This window comes from Entelurus aequoreus, linkage group LG02, assembly GCF_033978785.1.
Source record: "Entelurus aequoreus isolate RoL-2023_Sb linkage group LG02, RoL_Eaeq_v1.1, whole genome shotgun sequence".
NCBI lineage: Eukaryota > Metazoa > Chordata > Actinopteri > Syngnathiformes > Syngnathidae > Entelurus > Entelurus aequoreus.
Genome location: NC_084732.1, coordinates 35,377,780 through 35,405,764, shown reverse-complemented (window position 1 = coordinate 35,405,764; position 27,985 = coordinate 35,377,780). Strand labels below are relative to the sequence as shown.

The 27,985-nt window shown below is 37.7% G+C and overlaps 3 protein-coding genes across 4 annotated transcripts in view; 1 reads left to right on the top strand and 2 right to left on the bottom strand.

Moving 5' to 3' along the window:
- Positions 1 to 246: 246 nt before the first annotated feature.
- efcab2 (EF-hand calcium binding domain 2) lies at positions 247 to 6,233 on the top strand. Of its 2 annotated transcripts, XM_062025921.1 has the most exons (8): positions 247 to 593; positions 750 to 816; positions 909 to 978; positions 1,068 to 1,140; positions 2,759 to 2,835; positions 3,015 to 3,057; positions 5,396 to 5,462; positions 5,602 to 6,233. In XM_062025921.1, exons 2-8 carry the CDS (start codon positions 792 to 794, stop codon positions 5,718 to 5,720), a joined length of 474 nt encoding a protein of 157 aa, XP_061881905.1. In that variant the 5' UTR covers positions 247 to 593; positions 750 to 791; the 3' UTR covers positions 5,721 to 6,233. The 2 variants fall into 2 exon arrangements, with proteins under 2 accessions (XP_061881905.1, XP_061881904.1); XM_062025920.1 differs by having other exon boundaries at positions 247 to 816.
- On the bottom strand, positions 5,881 to 19,475 carry adpgk2 (ADP-dependent glucokinase 2). The gene is made up of 7 exons (XM_062025918.1): positions 19,041 to 19,475; positions 18,022 to 18,181; positions 11,591 to 11,781; positions 11,406 to 11,502; positions 8,230 to 8,366; positions 8,021 to 8,157; positions 5,881 to 7,640 (listed from the first exon to the last, which is right to left on the bottom strand). Exons 1-7 carry the CDS (start codon positions 19,234 to 19,236, stop codon positions 7,083 to 7,085), a joined length of 1,476 nt encoding a protein of 491 aa, XP_061881902.1. The 5' UTR covers positions 19,237 to 19,475; the 3' UTR covers positions 5,881 to 7,082.
- Positions 19,476 to 19,950: 475 nt separating this feature from the next.
- Positions 19,951 to 27,985, bottom strand: part of ctsba (cathepsin Ba) — a 14,369-nt gene continuing 6,334 nt past the window's right edge. The window contains exons 4-11 of the mRNA XM_062025917.1: positions 27,978 to 27,985; positions 26,113 to 26,228; positions 25,793 to 25,878; positions 25,572 to 25,718; positions 25,377 to 25,493; positions 25,170 to 25,298; positions 25,000 to 25,081; positions 19,951 to 20,463 (exon numbers count right to left, since the gene is read on the bottom strand). The exon at positions 27,978 to 27,985 is cut by the window's right edge and continues 107 nt beyond it. Of these exons, the coding sequence (XP_061881901.1) occupies positions 25,008 to 25,081; positions 25,170 to 25,298; positions 25,377 to 25,493; positions 25,572 to 25,718; positions 25,793 to 25,878; positions 26,113 to 26,228; positions 27,978 to 27,985 (677 nt within the window). The 3' untranslated portion in view covers positions 19,951 to 20,463; positions 25,000 to 25,007. The remainder of the gene's footprint in view (positions 20,464 to 24,999; positions 25,082 to 25,169; positions 25,299 to 25,376; positions 25,494 to 25,571; positions 25,719 to 25,792; positions 25,879 to 26,112; positions 26,229 to 27,977) is intronic.

The window sequence follows — 27,985 nt, the reverse complement described above, 5'->3', positions numbered from 1 at the left end:
AGGAAACATGACCACGGAAGTAAATGGGGGAGGGAAGGTTTTTGTAGAGGGAAGAAATTTGGCGTGACACCCTCTACAAAAACCTTCCCTCCCCCATTTACTTCCGTGGTCATGTTTCCTCTTACGTCATTGACAGCGATCGATAGCACTTCGGCTTTGACTGCCCGTCGCTGGAAGGATACCTGACAGAGCCAGGGCAGAGGCATGACAAAGGACAAAGGAAATGACGTCAGAAAATCCCGGAAGTTGATGTGTCAATATATGTTTATGTCATTAAACTTTGGTATTGTAACATTATTAATATTAATATTCGTATTTTAGTAGTTATTGTTAGGGGTTTTATGTTTTTTTTTTTTTTTTCGTGGTATCGAAAATTGCACATGCGTGGCATTTCGGTTGCTAAGCGACGACAAAAATGGCGGCCACTATTCAAAGTGCAGATTTGATTACACGTAGTTTAAAACAAGTCATGGTTATTAGTATTTTTATAGTAGAACTGTAGTTGTATTAGTGTTTCTATTGCTAGTAGTATAGTTGGAACAGCTATTAGCCGAGCTTGTATTACAACGGCAAGTGGCAACAATTAAGTGCAGGTTGGTTTTCCTATAGTTAAAAGCAAGTAATGATTATTAGTAATAACCATTACTAATACTATTACTATTACTAATAGTAGTAGTAATAACTTATTACTACTACTATTAGTATTTGTTGTAGAAAACATAATAGTTATTATTAGTGTTTTTTCTTAGTTGTAGTCTAGTCGTACTGTCGGTTGCTAGGTGACGACAAAAATGGCTGTCAACATTAAAACTGCAGGTTTGTTTGTTATGTCGTTATAATCCATCCCAGCCAAATGTTGTAAATGTCAAAATGTAAAGTGTTTTGTTTGTTTATTTTCCCCTCATCAGAGGTGCAGAAAAAGATTCGAGCCGCTTTCGAGGCGTTTGACTACCAATCAAACCAGACAGCGGATGTGCGGTGAGCTCCTCCGTTGCTACACATAAATAATAGTCTTGTGTACATCACGATATGAAGTTTGTGCTATGTGTAACATCCTTGTTTCCTAGAGAGATTGGCACTATCATCTATTCTCTGGGTTGCTTCCCCACTCAGGCAGACCTCCACAACTTCATAGCTGAGGTATGTTTATGTATATTATTACATCATCACAGCTGTTTATCTATATTACATGTGCATAATTACTACTTCAAAGTATAGGCAAGCTGAGTCAGTTCTAAAATGGATAGCGTAACTTACATTTTCCTAAATTATGCTCTTTTTCTTTAATAGAAGCTCTTGACAAAATAAACGCCACACCTCAAATAAACGGCCCTTTTTTATAGCCATCTGTGATTACCTTTACTATAACTACCATGTGTGCCCTGTAGGCATTACAGTTTTACCACAAAATACAGCACTTGCAGAGCAGACTTGCACCTGTAAAGTTGGACTTCCCAGTAGAATTCAAAGACACAATGTTTCTATACTGCTATGTGTGTTGTGGTACATTTCGGCCTAAAAGCTACAAAACATTTCAACTTTGATCCAAAAGGCCTTGATGAGTTTGTGGCAATAAAACACAGCAAATAGATAAAAGAAAGTAAACGAGTAGGTAACGAGTAGGTAAACATAAGTAAAAGAAGGTAAAAAATAATGTAAATATAGGTAAAAAAGGTTTAAAAAAAATAGGTACAAGGTAAAAAGTAGGTAAACATAGGTACAGAAGGTAAAAGGAAAGTGAGCATAGGTAAAAAATGAAGTAAACATATGTGAAAAATGTAAAAAGTAGGTAAAAGAAGGATTAAAAAGTAAGTAAACATAGGCAAAAATAAGAAATAATAGCTTAACAGTAGATAAACTTGTAAAAAGTAGGTCAAAAGGTAAAACGTAGGTAAGGTAAAAGAAGGTAAAAATAGATGGACAGGTAAAAAGTAGGTAAACATAGGTAAAATAAGGTTAAAAAGTAAATAAACATAGGTTAAAGAAGGTCAAATGTAGGTAACCATGGTTAAAAAATAGGTAAACATAGCTAAAGAAGGCAAAAAAGAGCTAAACATAGATAACAGAAGGTTAAAAGGTAGGTAAACATGGGTAAACAAGTAGGTAAATATACTGTAGGTAGATGAAGGTTATCAAGTAGGTAAACATATGTAAAACTAGGTACAAAGAAAGTAAACCTTGGTGAAATAAGGGAAAAAGTAGGTAAAAGAAGATTACAAACTCAGTAAACATAGGCAAAAAGTAGGTAAGCATAGGTAAAGGAAGGTTTAAACATACATGAGCAGGTCAAAAAGTAGCAAAACATTGGTAAAAGAAGGTAAAAAAGTAAGTAGACATAGTTAAAAGAAAGTATAAAAGTATGTAAACATGGAAAAGGTGGGTACAAAGTAGGTAAACATTGGTAAAAGAAGGTAAAAAGTAGATAAACATATATAAAATTAGGTAAAAAGTAGGTAAACGTCGGTAAAATAAAGTAAAAAGAAGGAAACAGGTTAAAAAAAAAAGGTAAAATATACAAGTAAGTAAAGAAGGTATACAGTAGGTAAACAGGTCAAATTGAATTTAAAAGAAGGTACAAAATATGTACAAAAGTAGGTAAACATAGGTAAAAGAAGATAAATACCTAAATATGAATGTTGACGATAGCATAAATGCAAATTTTTTAATTTAGAAAAGTGTACTACTAAATTCCCACCTAACCCAAATAAACACTTTTATTTTACTTTTGAAAAAATCAAACATTTTGCTGTCAAACCAGGTAGAAGAGGACGAGACAGGATACATCCATCTGGACCGCTTCCTGCCCGCCATGACCACAGTTCTACTGGAACACAAGTGGGATTAACTCTCAGATCCACTGAAATGTTGCTGGTTTCAGAAAATATATGAATAATTATAACTAGACTACATTACTGTACCTAATGTAGTGTATTAGAAAACATTACAATACTCTTCACAATATTTGCTGGCATTGTGTGCGTGTGTGTGTGTGCGTGTGTGTGTGTATGTTCAAGGTTCCCTCCCATCAGTGAGGACGTTCTGCTTGAAGCCTTTGAGGTGAGACTGCCAGCATAGTGGTGTTGTCCTTCATGGCGCTACGCTGCCATAAAGAGTTGTGTTGGAAAGCAGCAAGTGTTACAAGTTGAAGTAGTAAAATATGCAACAGTTGACCTGCAGCTGCCAACATGATTAGCGTAATTGTCTGCTACAAATCAGCTGTCATGCCAATTTGTCAGTAAGGCAAGTCGAACATGTAATAAATATACTGTGCGGCACATTAACATTTTCAGTCATTTCACTTAATAAAGTTTACTAATTGTAATACATTTGTGGATATTGTTGGGGCTTGTGCAGCCCTTTGAGACACTTGTGATTAAGGGCTATATAAATAATATTTGATTGATTGATTGATATAATTGGAAAAATATTTCATCACAAATTATTCTGAAAATGATGATTAAAAAGGATTTATAAAAAGTATTGAGATTTTTTCCCCCCCAAATAAAGTAAATAAAAAATATTTTGGGGAAAGAAAATCATGTCAAATAATTTTTGGATAAAAAACCACAATCACCATATAAATACTGGTATGCAGATTGCAATTTAATTTGAGGACAATATTTTTTTACTCTATTGAAGTGGTTCTCAAACATTATTCACTAAGTACCCCCTCTGAAAGAATGTGGCCTTCCAGGTACCTTCATATCGACCAACCTTGAAATACAGTACCGTATAGTAGGCCTAATTATTCATTAAAAATATGGCAGGGGTTTTATTTACCAAGTATATTTAATATTTATGGCCACTGTAACATTACACACAATGTAAACAGTATTTTGATTGATTGATTGATTGATTGATTGATTGAGTAACATTGTGTTGGACATAGGAAAATAAAACACTGTAATTTGATCAAGTGATTCTTTGGCGTACTACTAGATGGAGCCTGCGTACCACTATTGGTACATGTACTGCAGTTTTAGAATCACTGCTTTATAGTATTTACAAAAATAAATGGCTTTCTATACTATTTTTACCTTCACTGATTGGCTGGGAGAGGTCACATGATCATCACAGTCAGGACAAAGACCCAAATATATCCACGAAGGACCTCACAAGACTCGGACGTTTTTATTATTTTTATTAGAAGTTGTGTTTCATGGAAAGTCAAATGGGACAAAGATAAATAAAGACATATTTAACTAATCACTTAAATGTGTCATTACTCAAGATTAATTGGAATTAAATACATAAGTGTTATTTATGAAGGGCCAAATGGGACACACTTAAATAAATACATTTTTAAATATTTAGTTAAATGTGTCATTAGTTAATTCTAATTGGAATTACATACATACATACATACATGTGTTATTAAATGTGTCATTAATGTACTTAAACTAAAATTATTTAATCAATTACTGATTTATTTCATGATTTAATTATTATTTATGTGATGATTTAATTAAAATATGACACATTCAAAGTTTCTTTATTTACAGGTACTTGAAATAAATGAATAAATAATTAAATCTTCAAATAATTGATTAAATCGTGAAATAATTAATTACATAAATAAATAAATCATATAGAATAATTAAACTATTAAATCATGTAACAATTAAGTAATAGTAAAATAATTAAACAATGAATTATCATGAAATAAAAAATTAAATGTTTAAATAATTAAATTTTAATTTTTGTAACACTCTGTAGCAAGGAAGTCCAACATGCGGCCCGTGAGCCGGATCAGGCCTGTGAACAGATTCAATCTGATCCGCGAGATGAGTTTGTTAAGTGTAAAATTGAGCTGCATTTTTAAATGAAAGAAACTGCTGTTCTAAACATTGCACAGCTTTTATTTTTCTATCAATACACATTGATGCCTCGAAGGCAGGGAGTAACTTAACCCTCTTGGATAGCTTCAACCTCAGTTTGCATGGTATGTTGAGTAGCACGGGATTGATATGTGGAAATGACAAATGAGGTAGGTAATACATAGAAGAGTTTTTATTTATGCTTTATCTTATTTTTTGTTCAATACTAGATGGGCTGTGACGTAAAGTTTAATTGCTTTGTAGATGCACTGAGATTAAGTCTTAAGTTAATTTTGTTCTTCATGGTGTTTTTGAAACTGCACTGATTTTTTACTCGGAATTTTCAACTATTTGTGATATGTACATTTTCAGAATATGCTTTTTCTATTTTGGGCTGAAGTAAAACAAAGAAAACAATCTGAAGGTGTCGTGGTTGTATTTATAAATTATGCCATGATTTTCCTCCATGCGGCCCTTGAGCTGAAATGAGTTTGACACCCCTGCTCTATAGCATTTAACTTATGTTGCTGTCAAATCTAAGTTTAAATGTAGTAAACTTCTATTTTAATTCTGTTCAGGTTCTGGACACTGAAAAGAAGGGCTTCCTCGACCCAGACGATCTGTCGCAGTACATGACTGAAGAAGGTAAAAACTACTTCTCAACACAATTCTTGTTGGATGAAAAACTTTCAACCTCTATAATTTGTATTCTTTATTTGCCTCAACTTCCCTTTAAGAGCCATGTCATGTGACGTGCATCGTCAGTAACATATTGTGTTGTTAGGTGAAGCCTTCACACAAGAGGAGATGGATGAGATGCTGACAGCGCTCACCGACCACGAGACCAACCTCATTTACAGCAAAGACTTACTCAACCACCTCATCCTCGACCCTGAAGTGTAGATGATATCACCATTCATCAACGTATAGACTGTATATACAACTATATAATACATGTATGGAAAAGTTGAGAGCCATTGCTTTTCTGTTGTTCACTTAGCTGCATGAAATTCAACATGAAGGACATTAGTGGGAGAGAACTCAAAAACAACCAAAGCACATATTGCTGTGTCAGCATTTAATCACAATAAAGTTAGTTAACGTGCATGAAAAAGTTACAAACTGCTTTTCCAACGATGCCACTTATCCCGACTGTGGATAAGAGAAATGTTTGCAAACATCAGTATGAATTCATGCTGACATTCTTTGAACCCAAAAACCACCACAATTTCACAGTAAAAACATGACCCGTTAATGTTCAGCTTAGCTTGCCATCACAAAAGGAGAATACCCAAAAGATTCCCTTCAAGGAATTAAGGCTCATCGACATCCAGCATATATTCTCAGTACAGCATCAGACTAATATGATGTAGAGAACATCAATTAATGGAGGCATCCTTTTTTTTTTTTTTTTTTACCTCATACAACAGCGTTGCAAGTATTGCAGTGATGCATGGAAACGTGGACTGAAATGAAGATTTAGGAAAGTGGTGAAGAAATAAAAAGCATGGAGGATCAGGAATGGTTCTAGAGGCAGTCCTTGCGGACTATTTGGTCCTAAAAGAGTCACACACATACAATGTGATTATATAAAAAGGAAAGAAAAAGGAATCCAGCATCTGACTGTTGCATCATTTGAAAACATTAAACATTCTTTCACATGCACTGGGAGGGTGCCAACATACCTTCACTTGTGATAAAATGAATACTTAGATTTTTAGTTCCGACAGTAGAAGTGTAAACAGTCTATGAAGAGCAGACAACTCAATTTTTAGGGAGCCCCAACCGTTGAAATCCTCTGATCTAGCGTTAGATTCTGTTTTCAAATAAGATGCGAGAGGAAGGTACCAGGATTGAGCCTCACTGCAAAGATATGATGATCAAGCAAATAAGACTGGCCTGCACATTTAGTCATATTTAATTGGAACTTTTAAACTGTAAGTATGTAGAAAAAAAACTAAGTTTTTTTAATTTGCATAAAATGATGCAACACTGGCAGCATTCAATTTAAATTGACTCCAGATTCAACATGTCTGACTTAAAGTCACATGACTACAAAGACAAAAATGGTGTGTAAAGGGAAGTGTGTCAGGAAGACGGGTTCAACTCTGACTAAAAAATACTAAATGCATATCTTTATCACTGAGGAGCCAATGTAGACTTACTGGAAAGGTCTAGAAAGAGCTTGTGGTCCATGGAGTCCAAGCCAGTGTTGCTCCAACAAACATGTTGCATCACAACATTGCTAGCGGGGTGTGAGTGTGCTTAGATCTGCAGCACCAGGCCAGCAGCTGAGATGTTGTCTCCTCCACCCGCCGTCTGGTACACCTCCGTGCACACCAGTACGGGTGCCACGCAGATTTCATAGTCGTCCTCCTCCCAGCAGCTGACGGGCCGACTCTCCTGCAAGGCGATGCGCTGGCTTCCCTCCCGCCGGCTGACGGAGAAAGAGTCGTCCATGATGAGGCGGGCCTTGTTGGGGTCGATGTCGTTGGAGCCGCACACGTGGCGATTGGCCGTCAGCGAGGCTTTGGCGGTGGCCGACATGGTGTTCTTCCACTGGGAGCCTCGAGTCACGATCATGGCCTGGAAGGCTAACGTGTGCACGTGCAGGCGGGTCAGCGGTTTGCTCCAGGTGTGGGCGTCGTCAGCCTGCGCGCTGGCGTCTTTGTAGCGTTGGTTGACCAGGCGGTAGACCTCCCTCATCTGGTCCAGCACGGTGGCGACACGAGGGTTTGGGTCTGACAGCACGGTGATGTTGGAGCCTTTCAGTGAACTCAGCAGGTTGGGGAGCTCCTGCTCATTCATGCCTAAAGAGTCCGCCTATGGAGCACAAACAACAAAAACCATGTAAACTAGCATGGAAGAGGGGAGCCTTACTTTGTATTTGAGTGTTTTCTACCAAGCATGCTTGCTTTGTTGCTAGTGAAAATTGCAACATTACTTTTAGAGAGTTTGGCTGAGTCCGCTCAGTGCTGCTTGAGTGATTTTTTTCCTGGCGCGGTGTTAAGTCTGCCACCGTACGTAATGTCACGTGCAACAAAGGAATCGAAATATGTTTGATTTTACGTGAATCAAAAACAGACGGAATTTGGTCAGTGCCTGTTAAAGTCCCTATCCTACCTGCTAAAAATGAGAAAAAAAAACCATTCATTTTCTCCCGAGTCTGATAAGTGACATTTGATGTTTCTAAAGATACGTACATGAGGAATGACGTAATAAAGCAGGTCTTCCATTATGCTCTCCTCTACAAAGCTGGCCATCTCAAAGTGAACACCGATGGTGGGAGTGGAGGAGACGAGCACTTCTGCCAGGCGGGAGAGCAAAGCGCCACGCTCACCTGAGATGGAGCAGGACGGTAAAAATTTGGCCGTATGACGAGCGAGCAAAACAAGTTCATTTCCACTCTTACCTGACTGGAAGGGGAAGTTGTCCATCATTTGTAAGCCGCCCACAACGAGAAGGTCAGGATTAAAGTCTTGGAGCTTCTTGTCAAACTCTTCCATGGACGCCAGGTAGGGATTATGGTCATCACTGTGGACGATGTACCTGCGCACCACCAATTAAAGCTTTTTAATAATGTTGTCTCTTAAGTGACCAGAGCACAAACTACAACCACAGTAACACATATTGTTGTGTTAAAGTGGAAGTGCACTTTTTTGGGGGGGAATTTTGCCTATCATTCAAAATCCTTAACACATAGGAGGTGGCTAACAGTACAGCGAATGGTAGTCATCTATTTCAGCCATAAAGCCCTGCAAAAAAACTGCCAAAAACCGCCAACAATACTCAATTTACATGACCTGAACATCAACCAAGTACTAGTGATATTGTTATTATAAGCGCTAACACAGAGGAACTACTTTTAGTGGCCTCGAGATCACAGTACACCAACTACCTTATGCAGCTATTGACATACATCGCCTCTGAATTGGTAAAAGTTCATTCTAGATAATAAATAATGCCTCACTTGTACAGTACAAGGCTGTGGGCATAAACCGTTAAGTTGGTCAACTTTGACATTCAACATAGTCCTGGAGATGGCGAGAAAGACACATTTTTGTATTTTTTTTTACCTGTGTGAGGATTCTGATTAATTCTTAATCTAAACATGAAGATATAAACATCCCATCAGTCTGTATCCAAGTGAGAGCAGACATTGTACAGTAAGTGATTGTTTTATTATGTTGGCAGTTTGTGTTTCTTGTTTAGCACTTAGTAATAATGCTACTTGCTGGACCTGATTATCACTCAGTTTCTAAGACTTGTAGATCATCTTCCGTATATTCAGGCTCAAAAATATAAGGTTCTGGATCATCATTTGTCCAAAAGTAGTCGTCGTTGGCTCTCATGAAGTCTGCTATGTTTAGTAGTAGTTGTTGTGATGACTCTGTGAAATTATTACGCCGTATGTTAAAAATGACCAAAATACATGAATACTACATGTTATTATGAATGTGCGTGTAATTACATTACATAAATATACTTACAGCCAGGGTTGTAACAAGGATTTGACAAATGCCAAAGTCAAAAAATGGTCGTCCAAGAGAATATTTGAAGGGTTTAAATCCGGGGTTTTCCCAGCACCATATACAGTAAATTATATTACCTTGAGCAACACAATGAACAATCCACTTTTCAAAAATTACTATGCTGAAGTTAAGCGCATTAAAAAATTTAACATTCGTAAAACATAAGCTTGAAAACTTAAACTCGACTCCAGCATTGACTTAAAACTCACGACCTCCTGATTCGTAGTTCATATTTTAGTCACACGCGCAACAAGGGCAATCGGAAGCGAAGGGAGAAATTCTGTTAATACTCTAATCAGTGACAGAGCATGACATGTGCCGGAATAGTTCGGAGTAAAACTTCATATGAAGCGCCTTGTCATTCAATAATTAACATTTGACATGCGCTTCTTCAAACACGGATAGCAAAGCTCTATGCACAGCGTGTGTTCTGTTTTTAGGGCTGACTGACACGACAGTTTTATACCGACAGTCTTTCACATCAATTTCGTACTGGGGAAATCAACATTATTTACGTTAATGTTAACGTTATGTTGACAGCACATTTCGGATCGAATGATGGTTTAAGCAAAAGTGGACGATATTGTCTGCCGTTGTAGCAGGTTCAGCTGTGCATGGCCTAAGATTTTATAATGAGACAATGATCTACCACATTGTGACATACAGCGCACAAGATGTACCACACAAAGTACATTTGCAGTATGTCCTATCATCTTCTTCTTGTCACTTCAAAAAAGACAGAGTACATGACCTCTGTGTCCTCAATGGTAGTTACCGCCATGCTTACAGTGTGTATATAAAACGTTGATGGAGGCTTTAGGATGCTTTTACAGCGCTTTAAAGGCAAAATAGAGCAAATCCCATTACCTCCATTGTTAGCTGACTTTTGCTGGTGTTAATTTACGAGTCAGAATGCATAAAAAAAGACCATGTGTGTGCTTGTCTCACATACGGATTGTGAATGACAAGCAAAATTCCCAAAAATAGTGCAGTTCAACTTTAATACTTCTCTAATTATGGAGCTAAAAAAATCTCAAAAGTCTGAAACTGCAAAATCAAGTTTTGATGTTGAATTTTTTAAAATACATTTGTATATTCAACATAAAAATGAGTACACAAAATATTTATCAGGTAAAATATAATTAAGATTATGGCTGATAATTATTTAGAACAAAATAATTTTTTTCATTTTTCACTTTCATATATTTTAATATTTGAGCTTCTGTTTTTTTCAGATTTAAATTTCTTTACTACAGTTTCAATGTGTAATTTTTTAGTTTCAGATCTTTCTTTTTCAGATTAAAATCCTCCCCCCCCCCCCATTCAGACTTTTGGCCAGAATTTTGCGTGCCATCAACTGAGAGAGGCGTGGCATCATAGAGACCACCATGTTGCCTTCAGGGAACGTAAAAAACTATACAGTTCAACTCCACATTTTACGTAGGCCACACCAGAGTTCCCCAACCATCGGACACAGCCGCAATTAATTCATTGGAAAAATAATATACTGTTAGAGAGCCCATACTTTTGGCATGTTTATGTTGTTTTGTTTCATTCTGCTTCGCTGAGCGTTCACTTCTGCACTTAATTTAGCCGTAGTTAAATACACCAAGGACCAAAGTAAAACCAATGTCACCAAATTTGTTATTATAAACGACTTTGGGTTCGTATTGTAACGTCTAGTTGCTTATTTGTGTCCGCGTGAATCTTCTGATTGTATCCGAGTTGGCTCGACATAGCATACAAGATGCCAGGAACAGTAATTGAGCGGATGAAATATGAGAAAAATAGAAGAACAGGAGAAGAGGTGCCCACCATACAGATTTAATCGAGCATGCCAATACCGATGAGGCTAAGGATAATGAGACAAGACAAACTCACGAGTTGAAATAGTAGCTCATATGTCACATATCGGTTTGTATAATATTTGATACAGCTCTTGTACTCAGTTGCATTAGATCGTGCAGGTGTACCTAATGTTGCGTCCAGTGAATGTATGGAGTTCAGTAAAACAATAAAAACCACCACGCTCAAGTAGGGGCTATCAACAGCTTACCTGTTGGCTCTACGGGAGGAATAGTGCCCCCATGTTGCTCCAGATGGATACTCCAGGATGAGATGAATGTCAGGCTCGTCTACAATGTTGCCTGCCACTAAAGACAGAGTTGAAGATGATTATGGCTGGTATAAATTCATGTAATAAGTGAATACTAGAATGGCAGCATGTGTGCATGTCTGTACCGGTGATGTGCTGCGATAGGACATCAGTAAAGTCGTGGCTAAAGCTTCCCCCTAGCAACACGTCACAGCCCTCGGTTGCCATACGGCCTGCTATGACAGGGGCGTTGCCGCCCACCGCCCACCTGTTTCCAGGTAGGTCCCGGGACGCGTCGACTAACTCGCTGAAGAGTGTCTCATTCAGCACAAAGCGCCTGCAAAAACGTGAAAACAACCGCAAATAAGACTTGTTCAACGGGTTTGTTATTTGTGTGCAAATGTTGAATAACCCAGAGGCCATTTTCTCTGCCAAAACAAAACAAACATAACACACCTCCAGTCAGCAAAGTTAACTTATTAGTCCTTTCTCTGACTTATTAATAGTGATGGGCCGATTGATTCCAATGGTTCCAATACTTCTGACCAGTCCCATTATCCTATTACAATATGGATACTTTTACATACGTGGGTTTGAAAAAAGAAGTTAGAACTTGTCACGTGACATGATCTAATTTGCTAGGTTGATAAGACAGTGGGTTGGGGGATGACTAAAGCGCCAACAATACTGATAGTGTTACTTTGGCAAAGCACCTGTTTATAAGTAAATAAGACACTACCATATCGAGTGACAAATTAAACACCATGATTACTTATTCAGTGTACCCCATACAGTCATTTATTTGCAGTGACCCGCCACCAAAAAAATTGGACCTACACAAATAAGATTTGGTGCTACCTTTTATGCTTAAGATGTTTATGAGCGAGGGAATAAACACATAATAATGAAACTGTCTGTGAATGAAACTTGTACAGCAGGTAGTCATACCTCTGCAGTCCAAGTATTGTGACAAATATAGCAACTTATTCTGTAACAGAACTGCACCCTGTAACAGATTATTTCTGCTTCCATTGTTAGCTGAACAGCTGCAATCTGTGTTTTCGAACAGATTGTCTTCTACATCAGTGGTTCTCAAATGGGGGTACGCGTACCCCTGGGGGTACTTGAAGGTATGCCAAGGGGTACGTGAGATTTTTTTTTTTTTAATTCTACAAATAGCAACAATTCAAAAATCATTTATAAATATAAATAAAAACCTATCTTTTTTCCAAATACTTCATGAAAGACCACAACAAATGACAAATATTTTGCACTGTTATACAATTTAATAAATCAGAAACTGATGACATAGTGCTGTATTTTACTTTATCTCTTTTTTTCAACCAAAAATGCTTTGCTCTGATTAGGGGGTACTTGAATTAAAACAATTTTCACAGGGGGTACATCACTGAAAAAAGGTTGAGAACCACTGTTCTACATCACCGTGTTGACAGAGCATTATTATATTTGCAAAGGCTGATTTGTGCTTTATCTCTTGTAATGAATGTTATTAGGGTGTGGCATGGGTTGTGTTTTTAAAGTAACCAGTTGACTTTATATGCTTATTTGTGTTTCATTGTATCCATTAAACCAGGGGTCACCAACGCGGTGCCCGCGGGCACCAGGTCGCCCGTAAGGACCAGATGAGTCGCCCGCGGGCCTGTTCTAAAAAAAAAAAAAAAAAATGTTTTTTTTTAAAAATTAAATCTACATAGAAAAAACATAAGATACACTTTCAATCAGTACATCAACCCAAACAACCTCCCCCATGCACACTCATCCACACCCACTCACACAAAAGGGGTTATTTCTTTCTGCTACCAATATTCTGGTTCCCACAACATAGACAACACATCTGCAAGGGACACAGTCCCTGAAGCACACATGATTGTATAGGCTGCTGGTCCACTAACATTTTCCTTAATTACTATTTTTTATGTAATTATTTTTATATTGTTTTACTTTCTTTTTTATCCAAGAAAATGTTTTTTATTTATTTATCTTATTTTATTTTATTTTTAAAAAAAGGGCCTTATCTTCAACAGACCAGGTTGTCAATGAAATTAGATTTGTTTAAAGGGTTTTTTAAACCAGGCCCAGTCCAGATAATGTCCAAGTCGGACTCAGCAACACACACCTTCATTCATGTACACAGAAAAAAATTAGGGAACACAACAGATTGCATATAATTTATAAACAAAATTACATTTTCAAAATAAGCATTTATGTACAGTCCAGATTATGTCCAGGTCACTCAAATTAGGGAACACAACAACAGATATCATATAATCTATAAACATAATTATACTTTCAAAATAAGCCTTTGAGGACTTCTCATCTTTTTTTTAATGTTTTTTGGCATCATTATCGCTTTCAACCATGTAACTTTCTAAAGTTAGAAAATACTGAATAAATGTTTTAAAGAAAGTAATACTAAGTGAATATCTGTTTTTGGCCTTAAAAATAAACATTTTACCGAGTACTATAATTAAATTGACTAAATCATGATCGTCAATGAACTCTCCTAAAATAACAGAAACCACATTAAGCTTCATAAACAAACCAATCCTTAAACACATTTTTTCAACTTCCACCCAAAACAAAGACACAATATGACAATACCAAAACAAATGTAGGGTGGATTCAGGCTCCTGACAACAAAATCGGCAATCATCTGACTCTGTCATATTCCATAATTTTAACATTTTCCCTGTGGGTAAGAAGTTATAAATAATTTTAATTTGAAAATAACGATTTTGCACATCGATAGTGGTTTTATAGATTAGTTTGAATATGGCATCCCATGGCAACGGGCAGTCAAAAAAGTCCTCCCATTTTCCATTTGTGTTGTATGAGGCAGCCTTCAAAGATTTCTTTATTAAATAAAAATTATATATCTTTCTATTTATTTTAGTTCCTTTTTGCCAACTAGAATTTCTTATTAGAGGTTTACAAACTAATAATTTAGTAGTTCCATAATTAATGATTTGTTTCCATCTTTTCCCAATTACTCCAGTTAGTTGATAAAATGAAAAGCTTGAGCAAGCATCACCATACATAGCTCTAAATTCATCATACTTCATCAATTTACCATTCTCATTGATAATATCATTGACAAAAATGATTCCTCTTTCAAATATATTTTTCCAAAAGAAAGGCTTTCCATCTATTACAATATTAGAGTTCATCCATATTAACTGCTGCAAAATATCGTCTCTTTTTTTTGGCACATAAAATTGAAAACACCACTATGAGTGGATTGTTTCCTTTATGAACCCCGCCATGTTTCCCAGCAGACTCTCTGGGAGGGGATCACTTGTAAAAAAGGATACAATTTATTTTGATACAGTACATGTTTTTTGTCCAACAGGACATTTGTGTACCACTCAATGTTTAAATACATCTTTGGAACAATTGATGCTTTTAAAGACAGACACATAGCTTCAAGGTTGAGAAGTTTCAGGCCCCCATATTCATACTCTTTGTACAAAACCTTTCTTTTAATCTTTTCTGGTTTGCCGTTCCAGACAAAATCGAAGACCCTCCGCTCATAAATCTTAAAAAAGTTTTGTGATGGAGCTGGTAATGACAAAAACTAATAAATAAATTGAGGAATAATTAACGAGTTGGCAATAGACATTTTACCATACAAGGTTAGGGATTTCCCTTTCCATAATTGTATAATTTTGTCCAGCTTTCTTAGTCGATTATCATAATTTACTGAGCCTATATCGGGGGTCGGCAACCCGCGGCTCTAGAGCCGCATGCGGCTCTTTAGCGCCGCCCTAGTGGCTCTCTGGAAATTTTTCAAAAATGTATGAAGAATGGAAAAAGATGAGGGGAAAAAAAATCTATTTTTTTGTTTTAGAATGTTTTCTGTAGGAGGACAAACATGACACAAACCTCGCTAATTGTTATAAATCACACTGTTTATATTAAACATGCTTCACTGATTCGAGTATTTGGCGAGCGCCGTTTTGTCCTACTTATTTTGGCGGTCCTTGAACTCACCGTATAGTTTGTTTACATGTATAACTTTCTCCGACTTTCTAGGACGTGTTTTATGCCACTTTTTCTGTCTCATTTTGTCCACCACACTTTTAACGTTGTGCATGAGTGCACAAAGGTGAGTTTTGTTGATGTTATTGACTTGTGTGGAGTGCTAATCAGACATATTTGGTCACTGCATGACTGCAAGCTAATCGATGCTAACATGCTATTTAGGCTAGCGATGTGTACATATTGCATCATTATGCCTCATTTGTAGCTATATTTGAGGTCATTTAGTTTCCTTTAAGTCCTCTTAATTACATTTATATCTCATGACACATGTAATATGGCTTTTAATTTTTTGCGGCTCCAGACAGATTTGTTTTTGTATTTTTGGTCCAATATGGCTCTTTCAACATTTTGGGTTGCCGACCCCTGGCCTATATCTTCCAGATTTTCTGGGACAACAACACCAAGTATGTTAACTGGTCCATCTGTCCACAAAACAGGCACTTTGCATTCCATTCGAAAGGACGTTCCCTTTAGATTTCCGATCCTTAACATTTTACATTTATCATAATTAAGCTTAAGGCCAGATTGCTGTGAAAATATGTCCAAAAGATTAAGAAGGTTCCGCAAACAATGAGGAAAAATCTTATCTTTGTGAATCAGCCTTTTCTGACATGAACTTCATCAAGAACAAACACAGAACACGCCTCACTGATGCACATCTGCAAGACTCACTCAGAGTTGCAGTGTCAAGTTACACACCAGAGTACAACACACTAGGCTTCCCACTAACTGACAAAGCTGCCAGGCTTCCCACTAACTGACAAAGAAACAGATAACAGATTTGGTGTCCAGTTCAAAGTGTGACATGATTTAAAAATTTGAGAGTTTACTTTTGTATTTTACATGAGTTATTATTTGTACAAACATGGTGCAAAGTAATTCATGATTTGTTAAAAAATGTTAGTGGCTAGCTAGTTAAAATGGGATATTGTGATTTCACAAGACTGTCTTAGAAGTGATCATTTGAAAATGTTCAATTTGAAAAATGTGCACTTAGAGAAAATATAAAAATAAAGTGTTGCATATTGATATTTATCTGTTTCTATATATATTTATTGTGAGAAATCATTTAGATGATCAGTGTTTCCACAAAGATAAACATCATTAATTATTAATAATAACAGAGTTAAAGGTATATTGAGCAAATTGGCTACTTCTGGCAATTTATTTAAGTGTGTATCTAACTGGTAGCCCTTCGCATTAATCAGTACCCAAGAAGTAGCCCTTGGTTTCAAAAAGGTTGGTGACCCCTGCATTAAACCATGTCCAATTGTATTTACAATCAGCAAAGTGTGTGAAAATACCATCTAAATTGTCACAAAATGCCACAAATTCAGTCAGCCATTTTGATTATTCAGCGCCGAACACCTTCGGTAGTTTCCAAAGATTCTACGTCACTGGAATAACGTTTCTTTCCACTGACCATGTTATTAGATCAGTCATACTGGAAATACACAAAAAATTTGAAAGAGATGTGCCGTTTATCGTTCACAATCCTTACGTAAGTCAAGAACACATATGCTTGGCTTTTTTTATGCATTCGAAATCGTAAATAAAAAGCTAAAAATTGAGTCAACAGATCGAGGCTCCTCTGCAGCACTCATCATACACTCTCTAAAAACCAACTCCAACAATACTCTATTTACATGTTGTGACCTGAAAATATGAGTGATATTGTTCTAAAAACGCCAACGCAGATGGACTATTTTAGCGGCACATTGATAGGAGTGAGCTAATGCTAGCTTACGTTGCTGTTGTTGACACACTATAAAACAGCTTCTGCTTCATCTAAAACTTAGTAAAAAGTAAATTCTAGATTATAATTAATGCAGCTCTCATCTAGTAGTAGACAAATGTCGCCATGGACTGACAGGCTGGTCGACTTCCACGACCACGAGGTGGCGAAAAAGACACAAAAATATGCATGGTGCAGCAACTTTTTTTTAACCATTCTTGAGGATTGTGATTGAATCTTCATGTAAACAGAATTATGTGAACGTCCTGTCGGTCGACATCCCAGTGAGAGTTGGAATATTACAGTGTTTGTTTTATTCTGGTTTAATATAGTTAGTTTGTATTTTTAGCACATAGCAATGCTGCGGATGCCAGTGTCACAATAAAGCTGCATCCTTGTAGCAGTCGGCTTTTTAAGACTTATTGCTCATCCTCTTTGTGTTCGGTCTCAAAAATATAAGGTTTGGGATTATAATTTTTCCCGTAAGTAATTGTTGTTGGCTCTCAAAAAGTCTGCTTCATTAGCATTGTTGTTGATGGTGACGGAATCTTTGGTTCCTCGCGCGACATGACGTGCCTGACTTCCTCATTAACTCTCAAAATGGCTCAGGAATCTCTGTGAGTGATACTATTTTGATCATATTTATTCATCTGCAAACTTTGGAAGTCTTTTGGTGTTATAAATCAGATATATAAGATAATAGCTTCAATACTGACGCAAGTTGTTTTTCCACCCTACTACTTTAAAGCAGCTATTTGAACCAAAAACAAGACTGCTTACTCCGCAGCAGCTCCAGGTGCAAAGAAGTAGGCGAAGCTCTGAGACAGCTGCTCAGCACTATCTATAACGTCATGATGCAGCGGCTGGTCGGCAGGAGTGATGCCAATCTTATTGAGCAGCGACACTGCATCCACGATCAGGTCCACGCAGCCACCAAAACCTGCAAGATGAGCAGGAGTCATGTGTTTGTGAAACATGATGGCATGTTTATTATTAGGCATGCACAAACACAGCCTTGTGGGGGAGAGAAGTAGCACAGTAATTATTAAGCTGCTCTAAAATGCATCTTCAATGTGTGTGTGTTGCAACACGCAGAAGTGAACAATGCACATTTGTTGCCACGTAGTAACTTCACTTGCCAGAGGACAAATATTATCCAACGAGGCTGACATGTGATGTTAACTAGTACTAATGACTGACAATCACCAAAAGTACTCTATAGTCGTAAACTGTGCAAAGGTTGACAAGATAACCACATGACAGCAACTGTCACACTATTACTCTTATTTGCAGACATCTGCAGGCAGCAGAGATCTACGTTTGAATGTGTGATTAACAGATTAAAGTATTTGTTCATCAGTCGGGGAGGGATGCTGCATTCACTGTTTTGCAAGCAATAAAAACATCCATCCATTTTCTACCGCTTGTCCCTTTTAGGGTCGCGGGGAGTGCTGGAGCCTCTCTCAGCTGCATTCGATTTAAGATAAATTCCTGCATTCATTCGCACCACCTTGTAAAACATTCTAATGAAAGTGCAACTGAAAGAAAGCAGTAGAACCAAAATACAAACTGGTGCAACTGGACAGACATTTTAAAACATATAATTAAGCTGTATTTCATTGAGTCCATGAAGCAACCGTACTACTTAGTGCAGCACTCTTTTTGTTGAAAAAATATCAACAAATGAGGTCATATTTGGGAGACAACTGCCAGTAACGTATAAAAACGATAGAATGGACATTTAACTGAGAGAAACGACAGTTAGCTAACCTGAGCAAGCTAACTCTGCAAGCACTTACCAATAGCCACCTTCGGTCTGGCGACGTCATTAATGCCGACTTTGCGTTCGGCGCGCAGCAGCGAGGACAACACGGTGTCCAGCCGGTCGTCCAGTACCCCACGGTCAGGTGACCGAAACCAAATGGCTAAAAAGAGCACAAATAAAGACACCAAAGGCCCATATTTCACCCACGAAGCCCTGCCGCTGCCTTCCATCGCGCACACAGACTAGCTTGACAAGGCTCTTGCTCACACTGAGGCACAAGCACTTTCCAACTGAGCGCCTTTGCGAGGTGTTTGTTTTGCGCAAAAGGGTGTCCCCGACGCAACTTAATGACGAATTAGTTATGTCTACTCATACATAATACTACATCAATACAAGTACTATAACATTGTAGACGAGACAGTATAATGTATCTTTTTTTACCATGGTTGTATTTTGTATTTTACAAGGGGTGGATAAAGCGACAATGGTGACCAAAACAAGCACACCCTATTCTAAGAGGCGTGTTTAGCCTGACAACTAAGCGGAAGTAGAGTACCCCAGTCTCCCAGGCAATTAGTTTTCTCAAGTATATAATAAAATACGGGTTTCTCTAGTTTGACATGTAACATTACATGTAGAAGAGAAATGTCAATAACTACATCCCAAATGTGTGTGAATGTATTCTTCGTGCAGTGCAATCAGAGTGCTTTTCAGAGGCATATGCAAGTTTTCTGACACGTATGAACAATGAATTATGTAAGCCCCCCTTAAAAAGACCAAAACGTTATCATTCAAGGTTGCGTTTTGCTTCAGTGCAGAAATGGGTGTGCCTGTCAGACTAGTGTTACACAAGGCACTGTGGTTAATAATAAATGAAGAGGTTGAAGCTGCATCCCCAGTTCCATTATTAAAATAAACAAAGATGCAATAACGACAAATTCACAATCAGACCCAAACACTTTTATTCCAGAGCTAACGTGTGTATGCCAATAGTTTGTTCATTTCAGGCAGATGAGAAAAACATGCAACTTCTCATTGTACTCCTTATTAAAATACATTTAATTACTCTCATGATAACATTTAAAAGCATTAGCATGCCAGATAAACAGAATACATCCCAAAAATGACATTGAACCATGAAACTGGCAGTTACATATCCATATCGATACAACTTTAGACGTAAGCTAATGGAAAAGTCAAACATGAAAAGCACATTTGTGACTGTCCACTTGTGCAAACTTCACATTAGACACACTTTTACAAAAATAACACTTGTGTTCAGGCACATACAGTGGTTGCAGACATTCTAAGAGACACCTAAAAATGCAAACTAATGTTTTTGCTCCTGCTGCCAAAGAAAAGGTAATCAGGGATGCCAACAAAATGTGAGTTCCAGTGTAGGGAGGTGGGGTGTGTCGCCCTCTTGTGAGTACATGTTGAATGAGGACAGTCAAAACCTACACAAAGAAGGCTTCAGTTTTTCCATACATGAAAGAAACATTTATGAGACTTAAAGGCCTACTGAAACCCACTACTACCAACCACGCAGTCTGATAGTTTATATATCAATGATGAAATCTTAACATTGCAACACATGCCAATACGGCCGGGTTAACTTGTAAAGTGCAATTTTAAAATTCCCGCCACACTTCCGGTTGAAAAACTCCTTTGGATATGATTTATGCGCGTGACGTCACAAAAGCAACGGAAGTGGTTGGACCCCATCGGACCCGATAGAAAAGCCTCTTGTTTTCTTCGACAAAATTCCACATTATTCTGGACATCTGTGTTGGTGAATCTTTTGCAATTTGTTTAATGAACAATGGAGACTGCAAAGAAGAACGTTGTAGGTGGGATCGATCGGTGTCTTAGCGGCTAAGTACAATACTGTAATATCTGTGATATTTGCATTAGTGTACTGTCTTTAAGGGTTTGGGGAACGCGCATGCGCGAGTGAGTTGGCGGAGAACTTGTGTGTGTGAGCGTGAGTTTTGGCTAACAGCAGCTCGTGTATGTGTGTGCGTTACTTTTTGAACTACAACCAGTTACCGCTTTTTAATAAAGCGATTGAGCAGCGCTTCCTCGTCTGTGTGACTCCTTCTCCACTGCGGGGCATTACAATACTTAAAGCAACACAACAAGGACTACTTACTACGCCTAGCCGATGCTTGCCGCCAAACCCACGGATGAAGTCCTTCGTCGTGCCGTTGATCGCTGGAATGCAGGTGAGCACGGCTGTTGATGGGTTTCTATCTTCATTTGAGAACGATGCTACGCGCTAGCTCAGTAGCTAAGTGTGTCACCGATGTATTGTCTTGGAGATAAGTCACTTTAAATGTCCATTTCGCGTGCTCGACTCTCATTTTCAAGAGGATATAGTATCCGAGGTGGTTTAAAATACAAATCCGTGATTCACAATAGAAAAAGGAGAGAGTACATAGTTCTGTGAGGTCTGGTTGCTAAGTTAGCTTCAATGGCGTCGTTAGCACAGCATTGTTAACCTTCGCCAGCCTGGAAATCATTAACCGTGTATTTACATGTCCACGGTTTAATAGTATTGTTGATTTTCTATCTATCCTTCCAGTCAGGGGTTTATTTATTTTGTTTCTATCTTCATTTGAGAACGATGCTATCGCGCTAGCTCAGTAGCTAAGTGTGTCACCGATGTATTGTCTTGGAGATAAAAGTCACTTTAAATGTCCATTTCGCGTGCTCGACTCTCATTTTCAAGAGGATATAGTATCCGAGGTGGTTTAAAATACAAATCCGTGATTCACAATAGAAAAAGGAGAGAGTACATAGTTCTGTGAGGTCTGGTTGCTAAGTTAGCTTCAATGGCGTCGTTAGCACAGCATTGTTAACCTTCGCCAGCCTGGAAATCATTAACCGTGTATTTACATGTCCACGGTTTAATAGTATTGTTGATTTTCTATCTATCCTTCCAGTCAGGGGTTTATTTATTTTGTTTCTATCTTCATTTGAGAACGATGCTATCGCGCTAGCTCAGTAGCTAAGTGTGTCACCTATGTATTGTCTTGGAGATAAGTCACTTTAAATGTCCATTTCGCGTGCTCGACTCTCATTTTCAAGAGGATATAGTATCCGAGGTGTTTTAAAATACAAATCCGTGATTCACAATAGAAAAAGGAGAGAGTACATAGTTCTGTGAGGTCTGGTTGCTAAGTTGCTAAGTTAGCTTCAATGGCGTCGTTAGCACAGCATTGTTAACCTTCGCCAGCCTGGAAAGCATTAACCGTGTATTTACATGTCCACGGTTTAATAGTATTGTTGATTTTCTATCTATCCTTCCAGTCAGGGGTTTATTTTTTTTGTTTCTATATGCAGTTAAAGCACGATGATATCACGTTAGCTCGTAGCTAAAGCATTTCGCCGATGTATTGTCGTGGAGATAAAAGGCACTGAATGTCCATTTCGTTTTCTCGACTCATTTTCAAGAGGATATAGTATCCGAGGTGGTTTAAAATACAAATCCGTGATCCACAATATAAAAAGGAGAGTGTGGAATCCAATGAGCCAGCTTGTACCTAAGTTACGGTCAGAGCGAAAAAAGATACGTCCATCACTGCCTCTCAAGTCGTTCACTGTAACGTTCCTCATCTACGAATCTTTCATCCTCGCTCAAATTAATGGGGTAATCATCACTTTCTCGGTCCGAATCTCTCTCGCTCCATTGTAAACAATGGGGAATTGTGAGGAATACTAGCTCCTGTGACGTCACGCTACTTCCGGTACAGGCAAGGCTTTTTTTTATCAGCGAGCAAAAGTTGCGAACTTTATCGTCGATTTTCTCTACTAAATCCTTTCAGCAAAAATATGGCAATATCGCGAAATGATCAAGTATGACACATAAAATGGATCTGCTATTCCCGTTTAAATAAAAAAAAATCATTTCAGTAGGCCTTTAAAGGGGAACTGCAGTTTTATTTTGGAATTTTGCCTATCGTTCACAGTCATATTGAGAGAAAAGAATATATATGTTTTTGTTTTGTGTTTTTTTTTTTTTTTTGACAGGTTGATTTAAAGATGATAAAAAAACACTTGGAAGATGCAGCTAATGGGAGTCACTTTTGTTTAGCATTTAATGCCCTCTAAAACAACTTGAAATCCTGCAATCAACGTTTTGTTTACACGCATATATATATATATATATATATATATATATATATATATATTGTAGTAAGAGACACCTACATAACAATATGTACAACATTTACCGCATTTTGGTCATTTTAATCATTGCCGGAACTAACTATTCGGTGCATTTCTTTCCGTTTCCATAGAAGCGCATGTGTGTGTGCACGCAAGCGTGTTCTAATCATGGCAGATTTGTTAAACAACGAAGACAACTATTTTTGGACAAATGAGGATTCACAACATTATCTTTTTGAATATGAATATAGGGAGGATGAACTACTTTTTCTAGAAGCTAGTACAAAGGAAGAGTGAGAGGTTGGAACAGACGGAACCTGAGAGTGAGGTGAAAGTGACTAGAAGCTGCAAAATGGGAAATTTGAAGCCAAGCTAGTTTCAACATAAATTGAGTGCTTACCAATAATTAACTGGAAAAAACATCCCTCGCCAGCTGGTCCAGACAGACAACTGTCCATCGAGTGAGTCACTAATGACGGTGATACACGCAGCACGTCATGCGTGTATCATGACAGACAGCATAGGCTGTCTGTCTCGCTGTGTACAAACAAAACATGAAATGTGGACCAATACTTTACAGATACTATAATATGATTGTTCATGTTTCTCAGTCAGTACAGATTGGTGTCTTATTTCAGTGTTGTGCATTACAAACTCAAAAGAGTTTCGTGCTGACGTACAAGCTAGCTTATCTAATAATAATAATAATAATAATAATACCTGGGATTTATATAGCGCTTTTCTAAGTACCCAAAGTCGCTTTACATGTTAAAAACCCATCATTCATTCACACCTGGTGGTGGTAAGCTACTTTCGTAGCCACAGCTGCCCTGGGGTAGACTAACGAAAGCGTGGCTGCCAATTTGCGCCTACGGCCCCTCCGACCACCACCTATCATTCATTCAACAGTCATTCACCGGTGTGAGTGGCACCGGGGACAAGGGTGAAGTGTCCTGCCGTAGTTAGCTTCTAGGGCTAATATCGAAGCACGCCGATGTGTTAGTACACTAGAAAAATTAGTTCCTCAGTGTTCGCTCTTACAATAACAATGCCGCTACAGTTTGGTTATTATACAGGTTACTGAAGTATTGTTGACGATTTTCAAATTCAAATTTCAAAAGTGATTTAGTGGCAGAATTGATTGCTCCCATAAGCTGCATCGATAGCCACCAAAAGGCCGATTTTTACATGTTAGAATGCAAAAACAAAATAAAACCTTTTGTCTTCTTGTCTCTTACAATGATTGTGAACAATAGGCAAAGTTCCAAAAAAAAGTACAGTTCCCCTTTAAATGGGCTGTTAGAAATCTTTACAAGGATGCCTAGAGGGCACTAACTTTAAAATATTTTTTAAGCAATACATCCCACCCCGTTACTGCTTTTGTTATACATTGACCTAAACAATGGCTATATGTAACATGCCATTAGCTTTGTGTGTTGTTAGTCAATGATAGCGATTTGGCTAGCTAATGTTAGCTATCACTGAATGTGTAGCCTATCGTAAGAACAACATCACTGCAAATTGCTTTTGGATAGGTGCATGCGCTCCTTGTGTGTGAGTACAGACAAGCCAGACAAATTCCTTGGACCGACAAGCAATTTCTATTCAAAAATAATTAGTAATTGTGAAAAATAATAATTAAAAAAAAGTTCTGTTAAAACACTAATGGTAACATAAGGTAGACGGTGGGGTTTGTGTTATAATTTTGTTTTAAATAAATGTAAATTCCAACAAGTTGCAAACAGCTCCTTTAACAGATTTCAAAACGATTAAATGTTATTCTGGTAGGTTAATCAGTATATTATTTTAGAGTGTGGTGTTACCTTTGGTTCTATTTGGGGATGCCTGCCACAATCTCAGACTCAATGCCACAATGGTTTGATCCACGCAGGATTTTAAAGAATCCTAAAAAATTAATGAATCAGTTTAGTGGGATCATGAACGAGTTCAGATTGAAGTCCAAGAGTATGAGGTATAATTTGTATTTTCTCACCATTGTGACCCCAGTCAACGTTCCAGGAGTTGGCACAGAGCCAATAGGGGACGCCATCCTCCTCCCCCCAGCCAAGTATCTTGATGGCGTGTCCGCCCAGCATAGACCCAGACACATGCTGGTACACCCCTGCAGACAAGAAGAAAAAATAGTCAACAAATTTTTTCTTTAGTGACTTCATCAAATGCAGTGTGTATCTATGCTTACCAGACTTGTATAGAACAAAGTCTTCATACACGGTGAAGGCTCCTTCTACTGGGCCGTTCTGGAATATCTCAGATTGAATCTGCTCCTCATCTGACAGCACGCTGTACGATGTTTTGCCTGAAACATGAAAAATATGTGCTGTATGCTTCAACTCTTTCCCATAATCAAGTTTCGGACATGAACTCTTTCTGTTACCAAAATGCTTGTCCTTGGCGTAGCTAGGGGAGTATCCGGATTCGCACTTGAGGACACACTTGGGTGTTTCTCCACCTTCCCCGCTGCAGGGAGGTCTAGTACCGTTCACATGGTGTTCACAAGGCGCTATTGTGTAAGGACGGCAACCTACGGACAGGAAGACAAGTGCTAAGCTTGTAGATTCACTTGCGCCTTAGGACGGCGGTGAGTTTGTAACTTACCAATGTGGGAATTATACAGCCCACCAGAGACCAGTCCATCCTGGGTCCAGAAGTCCCAGGCAGCTGAAGGGTAGCCACCATTACATCTAAAATACATTTGTAGTTTTAATAATTTGACAGGGCTCTAATTTTCGCTTATGCGAATTAAACACTAAAATTCTACACATAGAAATTCAAAAGAGTCTCCAAAATTCAGATACTGTATATGTAGCAGGTGATGTTTTTGTAATGGATCTGTATTACTCAACAGCTACTGCAGGTTACTGCTGTCTAGAGAGAGCTGTTGGGACAGATTAGAGAAACTGCTGCTGTGCTCTCACCCCATGCCACAACCCTCGCAGCAGGTTAGCAGGTCCTCTGCGGAGATCTCTACGCTGACCTTTGCATTGCTGTGGATGCACACTCGGTCAGATATAGCCTCTGCAGCGCCAAAGGCCTGCAAACAGAAGTACACACGATTACAAAACTTTTAACAACATATTGTAACTATTCGATGACATGTCACATTTCTTTTTTTTGGTGAGAACAATAAAGATCTAAGATTTTTTTTAGTTAAGTATTCAATTAAGTCACACCACAGACAATTGTTAGACCAAATTTGTATCACGCAGCAGTCACGGTATGTCGTATGGTATATTGTAGGGCTATGAATCTTTGGGCACCACACGATTCAATTCGATTCTTGGGGGTAACGATACGATTCAGAATCAATTCTCGATTCAAAATCAATACTTCTTTAATAACATTGGGTGCCAGTTGTATGATTAACTACATTTCTCCATAAAATAGACAAACGACTGATACATTTCTATATAATTTTATTATATTTATTTTATTAATCTTTATTTTTTGTTTGATGAAATTCTACCAAAACAAGTGGCGAGACAGAACAGATTTTGGACAATTTTTTATTTATTTTTTTATGTATAAAAAGGTTTTAATTTTTTTAGTTAAATATTATATAACGCGGTCGTTGGGATACATTAAATAAAATAAAATTGCGTTATTCCCGAGATTGCGTCATACAGCAATCCTTATTTTTTTACCCTTTTCTTTTTTTAAAAGTTATGCGCTGTTGCTCGGCTTTTTTTTGTTTTGTTACAATTTGGTCGCATGTCTGCATAGGTTGCGTCTCTTAGGATGCAAAGGACGACAGAAAGCAGCTTGCAGGTTCTTACCTGCGAGCTGCTTTCTGTCTTGTTTAATTCCAGTACAAGGCACAAAAACATACAGGGCATTAACCTAACATGAAGCTAACTGGAATTCAAAGGCTCGCCAACGATGAACAACAAGAAAGTCTGAGTGTAGCAATGAAAACGGGTAACTGTTATGTGAAATAAAACCAACACAGGACATGACTGGGAGGGACCGGTCATGACAGTGAGTTCGTAAATACGCAATAATTTGGTGAAAAACAATGCAATTGACTAAGGTGGCACAATCATGTTATATAAAACATTGCGTTAAATTTGACAGTGATACAGCAAACTTCCAGCTGTGTAACCCTAGTGTAAGTAGGGCCCAAAACAGGCTTTACATGTGTTCCTTATGCGATATGATTGTTCAGTTTGAAGATTAGCAGTCTGATATTTTGCCAGGGAGTTTTTGCCAGTTTATTTTTCATAAAATTGGATAGAAATAAGATATAAACATTAAATATATGTACACACTTTCTTTTAAGAACAATTTTGACTACAAAGGCTCCTATTATAACTTATATTTTTTAAACAGACTGTAATCCTGGTACTATACTATGCTTTTTCCACGAAAACAGAATTAATCTCATTCTTAGTGATTGAAAAACAAGAAAATATTGTTTTGTGAAATTGCACCCTTTAACCACTAGATAACGCCAGAAAACCATGATGTACATTTGTCAGAGTTTTGATGAGTTAAACATTGGCTGGTATTCTACATAAAATCAACACAATAGGTATTTTAGCCACATAAATGTAGCTATGTTTTTCTAAAAGGAGTTCTGGTTGCCAATATAGACACTTGCTAAAACCTGTACACAGTACATAGTATAGTATAATTTTAATCGTTTTACATGCAACGTAATCAACATTGAGATGACCGTCATTGTTAAGGGATACAATTGTGGGCTTTCTATTCTAAAATTAAATATTATAAAATGGCTGCAGGTTGTATCAACTCATATCAACTTTTCTTTTTCATTCCTCACCCAGCAGG

What these genes read in the sequence shown, in the direction of transcription:
- efcab2 (XM_062025921.1), top strand. Translation starts at nt 792, where the DNA reads ATGGCTGTCAACATTAAAACTGCAG. An exon ending in TCCACAACTTCATAGCTGAG is followed by an intron (nt 1,141 to 2,758) that starts GTATGTTTATGT and finishes CTGTCAAACCAG; the next exon opens with GTAGAAGAGGACGAGACAGG. An exon ending in ACAGTTCTACTGGAACACAA is followed by an intron (nt 2,836 to 3,014) that starts GTGGGATTAACT and finishes TGTATGTTCAAG; the next exon opens with GTTCCCTCCCATCAGTGAGG.
- adpgk2 (XM_062025918.1), bottom strand. Translation starts at nt 19,236, where the DNA reads ATGGAAGGCAGCGGCAGGGCTTCGTGGGTGAAATATGGGCCTTTGGTG. An exon ending in GCACCTGGAGCTGCTGCGGA is followed by an intron (nt 11,782 to 18,021) that starts GTAAGCAGTCTT and finishes ACGTTTTTGCAG; the next exon opens with GCGCTTTGTGCTGAATGAGA. An exon ending in CAACTTCCCCTTCCAGTCAG is followed by an intron (nt 8,158 to 8,229) that starts GTAAGAGTGGAA and finishes GCTCCATCTCAG; the next exon opens with GTGAGCGTGGCGCTTTGCTC.